At 43.3% G+C, this 13,275-nt stretch overlaps 1 protein-coding gene across 6 annotated transcripts in view; it reads left to right on the forward strand.

The window, feature by feature from the left end:
• Window positions 1-13,275, forward strand: part of Cux1 (cut like homeobox 1) — a 324,514-nt gene that overhangs the window by 194,628 nt on the left and 116,611 nt on the right. For all 6 annotated transcript variants that reach the window (XM_075976432.1, XM_075976450.1, XM_075976441.1 and 3 more), the window contains exons 6-8: window positions 1,660-1,783; window positions 5,701-5,777; window positions 8,523-8,589. In XM_075976432.1, coding sequence (XP_075832547.1) covers window positions 1,660-1,783; window positions 5,701-5,777; window positions 8,523-8,589 — 268 coding nt within the window. The remainder of the gene's footprint in view (window positions 1-1,659; window positions 1,784-5,700; window positions 5,778-8,522; window positions 8,590-13,275) is intronic.

A 13,275-nucleotide genomic window follows, 5' to 3' on the forward strand; every position in this document is an offset into this window, starting at 1 on the left:
TGTGTCTATGTGTCTTCATGGTTTTGTTTTAGAGATACAGATGAAGACCTCGGTGGAAGGGAGGGGCATCAACCTGCCTGGCTCCTCTGCATCCCTGCTATTTAGTGAGCTTTAGAAAACTAATCTAAAGCTCAAGGATTGTGAAGAGCATTCTTTTTCTCTTAGAGAATGTTGGAGACAGACTTGGGATGGGGCACTGTCTGTGGGAAGATCCATAAAGAGGCTGGAATGACATAGGAAGAGCTCCAAGGACAGACAGGCCTGGAGAGTGAGGACAGCTGTCCCCTGGCTTCTCTTAGGGACCCTTGATCACACACTGCCTGGAACTTGAATTCATGGTGGGATGCAGAAAATGTGGGGATCAGATCCCAGTTGAGTCTGGTTCTACTGAGAATATGATACCTTTGAGACCACAAGGGACAGCATTGTCCTGCGTGGAAGGGAGTTGTTAGGCGTGCAAAGCTGGGATTCTTCAAGACTTTTCTCTCCCCCAGCAACCTTCTGCAGCAGTTGCCAGTAAAATTTGTTTCTTTTGAGATGCCCAGTGCCTGGGTGACAGATGATTATGTGCACACCTGCTTTGTTACACATACCTAGAGAAAATCTAGTTCTTTTTACTCTTAGCTCCAGTGGCATGCCTTTTTTGCTATCTTAGAGACAATGATTTTACCTAGCCCAACTTAACCTCAAAGTTACCATGTATCTCAGGCTGGCCTCAAACTCAGTGTATAGCCCAGTCTGATATCAGATTCACTGTAAACAGCCTTGGCTAAACCTCAAATTCATTCTGTAGCTCAGACTGCCTTAAAACTCACCATGTAGCCCATGCTGGCTTCCAAATTCACCTTGCATTTAAGTCTATCCTCAAACTTACTATGAAGTTCAGAGTAGTCTTCAACTAGTAATACCTCAGCCTCCCCCAAAATGCTAACATCATTCCATTCCTAATTTGTTTTCAGAGAGTGCTCATGGGAACACACGAAATATATACTGCCTGACAGGTGGCACCATGGAGAGCTAGGGCTACAAGCCCTATCTGGTCTGTCAGTTTCTGCTTTTCCATTTATTACCTCAAATACCTGTACCAGATGCTGAGAGTACAAATGAACTCAAGTAGACAGCAACACCCAAATTCTATGGTGGTTTCTCCCTTCCCCAGTACAGTAAATGGCATTCAGCCACAGTGCCTGGCATTTTCCATTTCATGAGAAACAACAGCAAAGCTGCCTTGGTGCCTGATGAGGGCTATGTCTGACTCTACTTCCAAATGTTTGCACCCTTTCCTCTGTAGTAAAGTCTTTAAACCTACACCAAAACTTTATTAGTCTGCCCTCTGTAGAGAGGACCAACTTAAGGATGCATCAGTAAGGCAATATATGTTTTATCATCGATTTCCCCCTTTTCTAAGTGTGCTGGAGGGACCACCACAGTCCTTCCTGGCAAAACCCATTGATCCTCTCCAACTTGAATACTACAAGTTCAATTTCACATTGAGGGAGTAAAAGGTCCCCAAAGGGACTCATAACCATTGATTTTGTGTCAACGTGGACAAGCTCAAGTTTAAAATACAGTGATCCCGGCAGGTTACAAAAGCCTGGTTCACCCAGCTATAAGGAACCGCTTCCCTTACCCTTGGTTTTTCGGTCTTTCATTCTGCAGAGGTTACGATAAAAGCACTTAAGGAGAAAATCCGAGAATACGAGCAGACTCTGAAGAGCCAGGCCGAGACCATTGCTCTGGAGAAGGAACAGAAGTTGCAAAATGATTTTGCAGAGAAGGAGAGGTGAGTGCAGCCTCACAGCTCCCATCACCACTACAGCACCAATAAACACTTCACCTTTAACCCTGACGTCACATGACAGTTTGAAAAATGCACATGTGAAGTCAGCCCAGGTTGTTGACTAAAGTCTCAAAGCTCCTAAGCAAAGTTTTGTTTGAAGGGCTTAGATGTCACTCAGTGGTAGAGCATCTACCTGTAGTCCCCACTGTGAGTGAGGCCTTGGGTTCCATCCTCAACACTGCTGGAAAGTTTTGTTGAAGAAATGACAGCGATCCTTGCTTCTTCATTGTAAAATCCCTTGAGTGCAATGTGTCACTTTTCTCCTGGTGGCCATGATGACAGCAGCAGGAACACAAGTGTTTCTCAGACCTGCAGAGTGAGAACAAGGCTTGTATAAGTTGAACACAAGTTGACAAATGACAGCTGTACTTGAACTGAGGCAACAGAGGACAGGTTCTGCCAACATGTGCCCTCTGCAAAAAGCCTGAACTCCATCTACCTTCATTGAATCTGATATTTATGTGTCACGTAAAAAAATATCTTTTGTTTTGTTTTGCTTTGCTTCTTTCTGTTGTACCAGTACCTCATAAAGCAAGGAATTGAGATCTCTAATCCAAAAATTTTGAAATATTCTTGACATGTAAATACTGAAAAAGTTAAGTATGCCCAGGACTGAGATCACTCAGAATCCATGCCTAGCATGTGCAGGATTGTGGTTTCCATCCCAGCACCAGAAGGAACAAAAAGTTCAGGCTTTTTAGAGCACTCTAGACTTGACACTTTCACCCAGTGCCATCTATATAAATATTCCAGAATTTTAAAGTCTCTAAATAAAAGTCTATCACAGTTGTGGTCCACGCGTTTTGGATGAGGGACCCTTGGCCCGGATCAGTAAAATGTACCCATGCTGCACCTGACTAATGACAGTTATAGCTTTCGAATGGCGTATTTTATTCCAGACTTTCTCCATAAATGAGTAGTTTTCCACTAATGGAACAATTTAATGAAAATCAGATTTTTTTTTTTGTAAAAGCTGTGGGAACTCTTGAGCTTGTTAGTTCCAACTGTGTTAGTCAGATTTTTAAAAACTCTTTAGTTAAATTAAGATGTTAAATTTTAGCGCTAGCATGAGGAAATGCACATACATTTTAACAGGAGGCACTAATTAGATTTATAGTTTCAAGTAAGTGGCTAGGTTTACTCACTAGGGGTGTGAGGTGTGAGTGATTGTGGAGGCCAAAGGTCAGTGTCAGGTGTGGTGTCTTCCTCCTTTACTCTCCACTTTTTTCTTTGAGACAGGTCTCTCACTGAATCTGGAGACCAATTGGTCAGGTCCTCAAACTTGTGTGGCAAACAATTGACCCATTTAGCCATATCCCCAGTCCCAGCATGGTGTTTTATTCTACTTTTGAACATTGATTTCATGGTTAATTCACCAGAGTTCTATGGAGTGACCTCAAAAAGATCACAGGAGCCAGGTACAGTGGCACACACATGATTCCAATATTCATGAGTCTCAGGTACGAGAATCATGTGTTCCTTTTTGTTTTGAGACAAAGTCCTACTATGTAACCTTGGCTAGCCTGGAATTCAATAGGTAGACCAGAATGGTCTCAAACTCCCAGAAGTCTGCCTGCCTGCGAGTGCTAGAATTAAAGACATGAAAGACATACACACCTACATGTCATGGGGCTACATAGCAAAACCTTGTCTACAAAAACAAAATAAAGCAAAAATAAAAGATGTCCTGGGCAGTGGTGGTGCACGCCTTTAATCCTAGGGCTTGACTCTCAAGATAGGCAGGCAGATCTCTGCAAGTTCAAGGCAGCCTGGTCTACTAAGTTCCAGGACAGCCAGGACTATTATATAGAGAAACCTTGTCTTGGAAAACCAAAAGAAAAAGATGTCAGGTATCAAAGCTAAGCTGAGGCTCCTTCATAAAGCTCATGCTTAACTGCATGATGTCCTTGCTCAGTCTCCAACACCAATATTAAAGAAAGAAAGAAAGACAGAAAGAAAGAAAGAAAGAAAGAAAGAAAGAAAGAAAGAAAGAAAGAAAGAAAGAAGAAAGACAGAAAGAGAGGGAGAGAGGGAAGGAAGAGAGAGAAGGAAGGAAGGAAGGGAGGGAGGGAGGGAGGAAGGAAGGGAGGGAGGGAGGGAAGAAAAGAAAGAAAAACAAAAAAAAACTTATTCTGGTTACATTTCTGTTACTATGATAAAATATGACCAAAAGCAACTTGAAGAGGAATGTGTTTCTTCTGTCTTTTAGGTCACAATTCATCATTGTTTGAAGTCAGGGCAGGAACAGGGAGCAGAAACAATAGAGGAATACTTCTTTCTTACACATTCCAGAAGTACCTGCCCAAGGATGGTACCACCCTTAGCAGACTGGGCCCTCTCTCATTAATTAATAATTAAGACACTCCATACCTCTAAAATGCCTACCAGCCTATCTGATCTAGTCAATTTCACAATCAAGGTTTTTCTCTCAGATGACTCTAGGCTGTGTCAAGTTGACAATTAAATCTAACTAGGACACCTCCCATGTCTCAGAAGCTTCAGGGATACTGTGATGTTGACTTCATTGGCTCCATTTATAAAGAAGGAAAAGCTAGGTGTGGTGGTGCATGCCTTTAGTCCCAGAACCTGGGGAGCAGAGGCATTCAGATCTCAGACCTCTGAGTTTGGGGCCAGCTTGGTCTATGACCAGTTCCAGATCAGTGATGGCTACATAGTTAGACCCTGATCTAAATAAAAACAAGTAAAAATGAACAAATATAAGGAAAATAGGATCAGGCATGGTGGCACATGCCTTTAATCTCAGCTTTCAGGAGATAGATGTAGGCAGATTTATATGAATTTGAGTTTTAGGCCAGAGACCCTGTCTCCCCTTCCCCCCCCAAAAAAAGTGGAAAGAGAACCAAGTCCAGAAAGTTGTCCTCTGACCTCCACATGGGCAACATACTTCAGAATAATAATTAAAATAATTTTTAAAGAAGGAAAATGACCAGTATGGTGGTACATGCTTATAACCAGCAGTGTAGAGGTAGAGATAGGAGATTCACCCACAAGTTAGAGGCCAACCTGGGCTATAGCATGAATTTCAAGTATGGTTGATCCACTGCCTCTGCCTCCTGAGTGGTAGCATTAAAGGCGTGTACCACCACCGCCTGGCTAAGGGTCCTCCCATTTTATAATAGACACACATGGGAAGTATTGGCAAAGCTTTTTTAGAGGTGACAGAAATTTGACTCTTTATTTTTTAAGCCATCATTTCTCCTATTTTGTACCCTCCGTTTATTGTGTTGAGCATATACTAAATTCATAGGATATAAAAATGATGAACTTGTTTTTAGATTTTTTTTTTTTCGCTGCAGACACAGAGGAAAGCATGTTGTCTCTTGACTGGGACAGCATTTGGAGACCATGGGAATAGTAAACTACTCTCATATATTCAGAATTCCCCCACCCCCACCCCCACCCCCAGCCACTGTGATAGCATTTGTGCTCCACTTTAGAGGAAGGGACAGCTGTCACATCTGTTTAGGACATCCTTTATGCCAACAAATTCCTTTTCTGCGTCAGCAGAATGTAAATGTATCATTCTTCTTCCCGACTTAGGAAAACAATGAGTGTGTGATGATGCTATTTGATTTCTTTTTAATATCTGCTATCTCAGAACAAGTTTCATATAGGAGAACCTGCCACACATGTCAGGTCCTGCAGGGTGCACACACTCCACGTTGTATAATGTACATTCACAAAGGTGAGATGCAGAGACTCAAGCTGTCCTGGGAGGCGAGGCAGGGCCTCCCTGAGAAGAGTGCTGAGCAGTGGGGCTCAGGGCACACAGCCTATCTCAGTAGTCAAAACAAGATGACCAATTTGGCTTCATTTTTTCTCTCTCTCTCTTTTCCCAGAAAACTGCAAGAGACCCAGATGTCCACCACCTCAAAGCTGGAGGAAGCCGAGCACAAACTCCAGACTTTGCAAACAGGTTCGATGCTCTCCATCCTATTTGAAGACACATGTGGAAGATGGAAGTAGGCTGGGCAAGCATAGGCAGTCTCCTAGCCTGATTCTAGCCCCTCTGCTACTTGTTGCTCCTGGGGATCCTGCAGCTAGGAATCTTGAGCCCACATAACTGAAGCCTGAATCCCAGGTTGCTCTACCTGACTGCATTAGTCACTGCATTGAGTTGCTAATGTGGACGTGGGTGGCTCTCCTGCCTTTTCCCTCCCTGCGCCAGCCATCCTTCCTGTTCTTCTTTCCAACAAACACTTCTAAATCACCAAACTGTCAAGAACTGTCATCTCATTTGGAACAATAATGGGGGTGAGGGGACTTAGTTCTACCCGAAATGAAGTTAAGAACTGTTATAGCAGAACCTTTAAATTCTAAAAGATACCAAAAAAGGTCATACCAAAGTTTGCCTTTCTTTTTTTGTTTCCTTTTCTGAGAAGGAAGCAGCATGGTATCTTTAAATGTGGGGAGAAAAATGAGAAGACATCATGATCCAACTTAGAACACAAATGTTACAGGGACAAAAAATAGTCACAACCAGTTTAACAGTCAAATGAATAAATGTCCAAAAACTGCAAACACCAAGCTACTGATGTAGCTCTGCAAAGGAGCTTTTGCTTAGAATACCATCAGTAAGGGACTGGGAGCCTGCTCAGTGGTAGAGCACCTGCCTAGAATCTTCCATTGAGGGGCTCCAAGTGTGAGTTAATTGTAGAGCACCTGCCTAGTATGCGCAAAAGCTTTGGTTCAGTCTTCACCTTATACATGCATGTATGTATATACATATGTCTACACACAGGATATATCACTTAAAAATTCTGGAAAATGAAGAAACAGTCCAGCAGAACAGTAAGTGAAGTAGCAGGAAGCTTTGAGAAGCAGTGTGGATCATAAGGAAAAGAGCTGACGGTTTTTAACAGTCAGGGATTTGCAGATAAATCAGTGAAAGATAGTTTTGCCTATCATGCTGTCAGCGTTTTTTGAAGCAGATAATACTGTTGTTGCTGAGGATGTAGGAGCATGGTCACAGGCGCTGTGTGGATGTGAATGGGAGAGTTGCCTCTTGAGGCTGGCTGGGTGTTATGTAGGGGCAAGCATGCTCAGTTCTTTACCAACCGCCTTACTTCTGAGTGTGTTAAAAGGAAAACTGATTGGTCTGCCTGTGACCTGACATGGAGAGACTTCCATCCTAGACCACTAAGGAAAAAGATGGGCCTCAGAAAATACTCTTAACCATCCCATTTATGGAGCTATTAAGATCTTCATGTAACCCAGGCTAGCCTGGGCCTCATGACCCTCCTGCTTCTGCCTCCTCAGTACTAACAGGCATGCACCACTATGCCTTGCTCTTCAGTTCGGCCAGTAAATGAAGTTGACAGTCCATAGATGAGGTTTCTGCCCCTACCACAGAGCACACTCTTTTAAAATAAACTTTGGGTCTGTGTGGGTTTGTGCATGTGTACATACATATGAGTTGCAGATGGCTGCAGAGGCATTGATCCCTTTGGGGTTATAGACAGTTATACAGCATGGGTGCTGGGAGCCAAGCGTGAGTCCTCTGCAAGAGCTTAACCTCTGAACCATTTCTCCAGCCCACAATAAAGTAAATAGAGGTATGTATTAAATAACAATTGAAAGTATAATAGGAGCTGAGGAGTTTGCTCAGATCCATAGCACACAAACATAAGGATCTGAATTCAACCTCTAGAGCCCATGTAAAAAGCCATGTGTGGTAGACCATGCTTATAATCCCAGACCTAGCAAGGTGAAGACAGGTTGGTCCCTGAGCTCACTAATCTGCCAATCTTTCCCACTTGGTGAGTTCCAGGTCAGTGGGAGACCCTGCTCCAAAAACTGCAAGGTGGGTGGCGTCAGAAGAAGACTCAAGTTTATAACACATACACATGCGCACACAGGGATATGAGCATACATACACTAAACCTTTGAAGTCTTATAAGCTAGTAGCAGAGCTGTTTATAGTCATGGTCAGTTACCATATGCATGCTTTTACCCAGCTGGTAGCATGCCAGAGTCACTGTAGGCTCACAAGTCATGTGTTACACTAAGACGATAAAGCACCTAGATGATAGGAACTTTCTACCTCCAATATAATTATATGTGACCTTCATCATATACTTGGTCTGTGATTAACATAATATGCAACTGTATTTGCAGTTGGTATAGAAATGATTTTTGATGATAAAAGCCATTTAAAAGCTGAAAGTCTGCAGCAAACTGGACGGTGGTTCTCTGTTGAAGGAGGTACTTCAGAGAGATAAGGTGGGGTGAGGGGAAGTTTTCTTCTCCATCCATTGTATGTCTCTCATCTTCGTGTACTTTTCCCTTTTTACTTTAAGCAGCTGGTATTCTAACTGGCTTAATGGCACACTCCTGTAATCTCATCACTGGAGAATTGTACCCAGGGAGATCCAGAATTTGAAACCCCATCTTTGAAAGCAGCCTAAAGAGGTGGGGATATAGCTCCATCAGTAGAGTGCTTATCCAGTACTCAAAAATCCTTGGATTTGATCCCCATCATGAAGGAAAACAGGCTCATATCTGTAATCTCCATGCTGAGTAGGTAGAGGCAGGTGGGTCAGACGGTCAATGTTATCTTTGGCTGTATAATGAGCTCAAGGATAGCCTGGGCTACATAGACCCTGTCTGAAAACAGACACGATTGGTATCTTATATCATGGTTTCTGTCCTTGCCTTTTAGCCCTGGAAAAAACTCGAACAGAATTATTTGACCTGAAAACCAAATATGATGAAGAAACTACTGCAAAGTAAGTGTCTATGTGATATCATCCTCTGTTTTGTTTTGTTTTGTTTTTTTCTGTTTTTTATTTTTTTTTTTGCATTTGGTCAAGATGACTGTGCTATTGCTAATCCACAGAAGATGGGCTTAGAAGATATTCAACCTCCTGTCATGCTGTCAAGATATAATGTCAGTCTAATAAGTCCCTTGTATCATATCCATCCCACTGAAACTTCTGTTCCTGGTCACAAAGAAGTCTAGACTTTGCGCGCTCGTGTGTGCGTGTGTGTCTGTGTAAATGAGTGTGCATACCACAGTGCACATGTAGAAGTCTGAGGACCCCTTTAGGTCAGGGTCTCTTGTTTCTGCCTGTTTTATGCTCTGGGCTAGCCTATCCATAAGTCTCTAGATGAGCCTCCTGTCTCAACCTCTTGTCTCACTGTAGGAGTGCTAAGATTACAGATGTGCACCACATCTGACTTTATTTTTTAATTTATTTTATTTTATGGGTTTGGGTGTTTTGCCTTTCTGGTCTTGGTCTGTATGTCTTGTGTATTGTGTGTGAACCAAAAGAGGACATCAGATCCTCTGAAGCTGCAGTTATAGGTGATTGTGAGCCACCATGTGGGGGCTAGGAATTGAACCTGGGTGTTTTCATTTGTATGCTAGAGGTCAAACTCTCATTAGCATACTTACACAGCAAGCATTTTTTACCTGCTTAATGTCCAACCCATATGCTTTACTTTTTTCTACACTGGGAAAGGGTGAACTTTCAAGCAATGTGATTGGTGGACACTTCTGTGGAAATACAGTCTGGAGAAATTGTGTTACCTTCTTATTCTGCGACAGAGTACCTTAGGAAGAATAAGCACAGCCCATAAAGGTAGCTTGTCACTGAGCCTTACAGCTTTGTACAGGGCTCCCTGTGTGGGGACACTCAGGGATGAGACTGGGACAATGATGCTTCCTGCTTACTTGACCATTGTCAAGATGACATCAGACATTACAGTAACCTGTGACAGGAACATTTACTACCAGACCCCTCCTTGTAGATGAGCAGAGAGGAGGAACTGATATTGTCCTAAGTTGTGAGTCAGCCACAAGTCTGCTAGCTATGGCTGATATTCAGACAAGCTGTGTAAGGCTGAAGTTTTCATGGCTTTTTCCCATTGGAGAAGGCTCTTCTGATCTTCCACAGAAATGTACATGTATTCAGCAGCGTGCTGCCTCCAGCCACTGGGAACACAGGTCCTTGGTTTGTTCATATGTTGCTCCAATAGATATCAGTAGAGTCATATCTGAGTTGCTCCCACCCTACTGTAGTGAGAGACAGGACTTACACCCCAGCAGTCCTTGTCCTTTTCATGTGATATATGTGTTTGTGTACTTGAATTGTGTGCCTGTGGAAGCCAGACATTGGGTATTTTCCTCAATCACTCGCTACTTATTTATTTTATATATATGAATGTTTTGCCTACATTTATGTCTGTACCATGTATATGCCTGATGCTCTCAGAGGTTAGAAGATAACAACAGAGTCCCTGGAATTGGAACTATCAGGTAGTTATGAGCCACTATATGGGTGTTGTGTGTCCAACTCAGGTCTTCTGGAAGAGCAACCAGTACTGTTAACCACTGAGTCATCTCAGCTCTCCTCGTTTTTTGTTTTAAGCAGGATATCTCAATAAACTTGGAGTTCACACATGGACTAGACTGTTAGCCAGTGAGCTCTAGGGATAGGTAGTCCTCAGGAGTGGGAGTACCAACATGTGCCACCACACTTAGGTTTGTACATGGGTGCTAGGGTTCTGAACTTAGGCCCTCATTCTTACATAGCAAGCCATCATATCCCTAGCCTCGGGGCCATTTCTTGACCCTCTACTCTCCTTTGTTTAGTAGTTCAGACCTTAAGGCCCAGTTAGTTCCCAGACCTGCAGTCAAACTTCACTAGATAACTTAGAACTTATTCACAGAGACCCAGATGTCCTCATCAGTCTCCCTAGCTGGCTGACTTGATAGCATAGCTAAACCTCATAAAAACCTTTAGGCCATCACTCTCCTCCCTCCATGCTCTACAGTTAGGCTTGAAAAGTACAAATGAGCTCAGTCTAAAGGAGTAATGGTTAAATTTCCTTGTAAAATTCTATGACTTCGGGCTTACCTCCTTCCATCCCAAAGACAGGACCATCTAAGAGCAGCTGCCATCATCCAACTGGAGGACACACACGCTACTCCCACCCTTTGAAAGCTCGTAGACTTTCTCACCTGCAACACATTCCCACAGCAGAAACCACATCAACTGCCATGATAAAACTCCTGGACCCTATCCCCTTTTCTGTCAGTGTTTTATCTTTATGTAATGTGATCATTTCTGCTTGGATTTTATCCTACTAAACTGATCATTTTTCTCAGTAACTGAATATTTTTCTTTTCTTTTGTTATTTTTTTTTTTACTCTGGCTCTCTACATAGCCCTGGCTACCCTGATGTGCAGACAGCATGTTAATCAGTGTGTGCCTCCTCCTTCCACTCCACATCACTGTCTTGATTGGCCTAAGTCCTAGTGAGTTTGGAAATATAAACAACTGTTTATATCATTATTTATTATTGCTAAACTGTACTACTTTCTTTTTTTTTCTTTTTTCTTTTTTTTTTTTTTTTTGGTTTTTCGAGACAGGGTTTCTCTGTGGTTTTGGAGCCTGTCCTGGAACTAGCTCTTGTAGACCAGGCTGGTTTCGAACTCGCAGAGATCCGCCTGCCTCTGCCTCCCAAGTGCTGGGATTAAAGGCGTGCGCCACCACCGCCTGGCCCTGTACTACTTTCTTGTATGTACTTGTTTTCTTGTCTATGTTTCTATGTGTGTATGCAACAGCATACCTTTAGAGGTCAGAGGACAACCTTGGGTGTTTGTGATTATGGATTTAGCAGTCTTTTGAGAGCTTTTGATGTGCATATGTTATGAGTGTGCATGTATGTGGGTACATATGTACATATGTGCAGCTGGATGTGGAAGTCAGAGGTTGATGTCAGGTGTTTTCCTCAACAGTTCTCCACCTTAGATATTTTGAGTCAGGGTCTCACTTGAACCCAGAGCTCACTGACGCAACAACCTGCTTTAAGGATATCATGTTTTTGCCTCCCTGGTGCTGGATTCAGGCAGCCTACCAAGCCAATCCAGGATTCAGATGAGTCCTAGGGCTCTGAACCACAGTCATCATGCTTGCATGGCAAGTGCTTTGCCCACTGAGACACATTCCTAGTCCTCCTTTGTTCTTTTTTGAGAGGGTGTTTCACTGCACTACTTAGGCTGATCTGAAACTCCTAGGTTCAAGAGATAATTCCTTCATCAGCTTCTGCAATAGCTGGAGGCTGTAAATGTGCTACTGTACCTGGCAAGGATGTGGGACTCAATGAGTAATTTCTAAATATAAGAAGTCTGTGAAAGAGCAAGGCCACATTGGTCTCTTGGAAGACCTGCCACAGTTCTGAAAATTGTGCCCACAGTATAGTGGATTGATGGATGTAGAAAGGTAGTCCAACTAGACTGGGCTGAAAATTTATTTCTCTGATTAGAAAAAGAAAGACTGATTGGGGCTAGGCAGGTGACTCAGGCTGGGAAGTGCTTGTCATGAATGCATGAAGACCTAAATTTGATCTCCAGAACCCAGATAAGAGCTGGGCTTGGTAAAGTTCCCTTGAAATTCTAGCACTGGGGACATAAAGACAGGCAGATCCCTGGGGCTCCCTGAACAGCAGCTTATATTAACTGACCTCAGGACCCAGTCAGAGGTCCTGTCTCAAAAAAAAAAAGATGGATGGCTCCTAAGGAACAACACACAAGGTTGACCTCTCTGCATCCACATTCATGTGCACATGTACACACACCAGGAATGGTTTTAAACATCTTTTTTTTTTTTAAGGGGAAAAAAAGAATGCTGACAAAGAACCTAGGAAGGGAGGTAGGAGACAGAGAAAAGGCATTGAGGAAAGACTGCTCTGGGAGCGATTGCTCTGTTTCCTGTACACACTGTGACCTCCAGAGCCTCTTGTCTTTTGGACAAGGGGCATAAGAGCAGCTGCATCACTGAGTAGCTATGGAGAGTGATGAAGTGTGTGCAGAGGCAACATGGCAAGGCCTGGGGTGCTCACAGCAGAATCCCGTGTATGCCTCTTGGAGAAGGTTAGTCTGAAATGTGTCAGTCATTCAGACCACTGACCTTCCCTCTCCCCCATTCAGAAAGAAACCACAGGGATTGGGGCTGTAACTCAGTAGATAGGGTGCTTGCTTAGCATCCACAAGGCCTTGGGTCAATCTTCAATACTACAAGAACCAGGTGTGGTGGCACATGCCTCTAATCGCAGCACTTGGGAGGTGGAAGCCAGGAAGATGACGAGTTAAAGGTCAGCCTCAGCTATACTGTTAGAGGCCAATTTGGGCTATTCAAGACCCTTGGGGGGATGTAGGTCAAAGGCAACAAGGCCACTTGGAGCCTTCCACCCCCAACCCTAACTGCTGCTTTTGCAGTCATTTCAGCTGTACATCAGCTGGGACTGCTTGGCTGGCTGTGATAGGGACAGTGGCAGTAAAGTTTTCCATGTGTAGGCTTGAAGCAAAATGTAATTAGCCTTTATGCACAGAACAAGGCCCCATTGATGAGTACAGCTGGTCTTTGTTTGGTCCCATCACTGAGAGTGGGAGGTAAAGTGTTCTTCTT

Source organism: Microtus pennsylvanicus, chromosome 1, assembly GCF_037038515.1.
Source record: "Microtus pennsylvanicus isolate mMicPen1 chromosome 1, mMicPen1.hap1, whole genome shotgun sequence".
NCBI classification, from domain to species: domain Eukaryota; kingdom Metazoa; phylum Chordata; class Mammalia; order Rodentia; family Cricetidae; genus Microtus; species Microtus pennsylvanicus.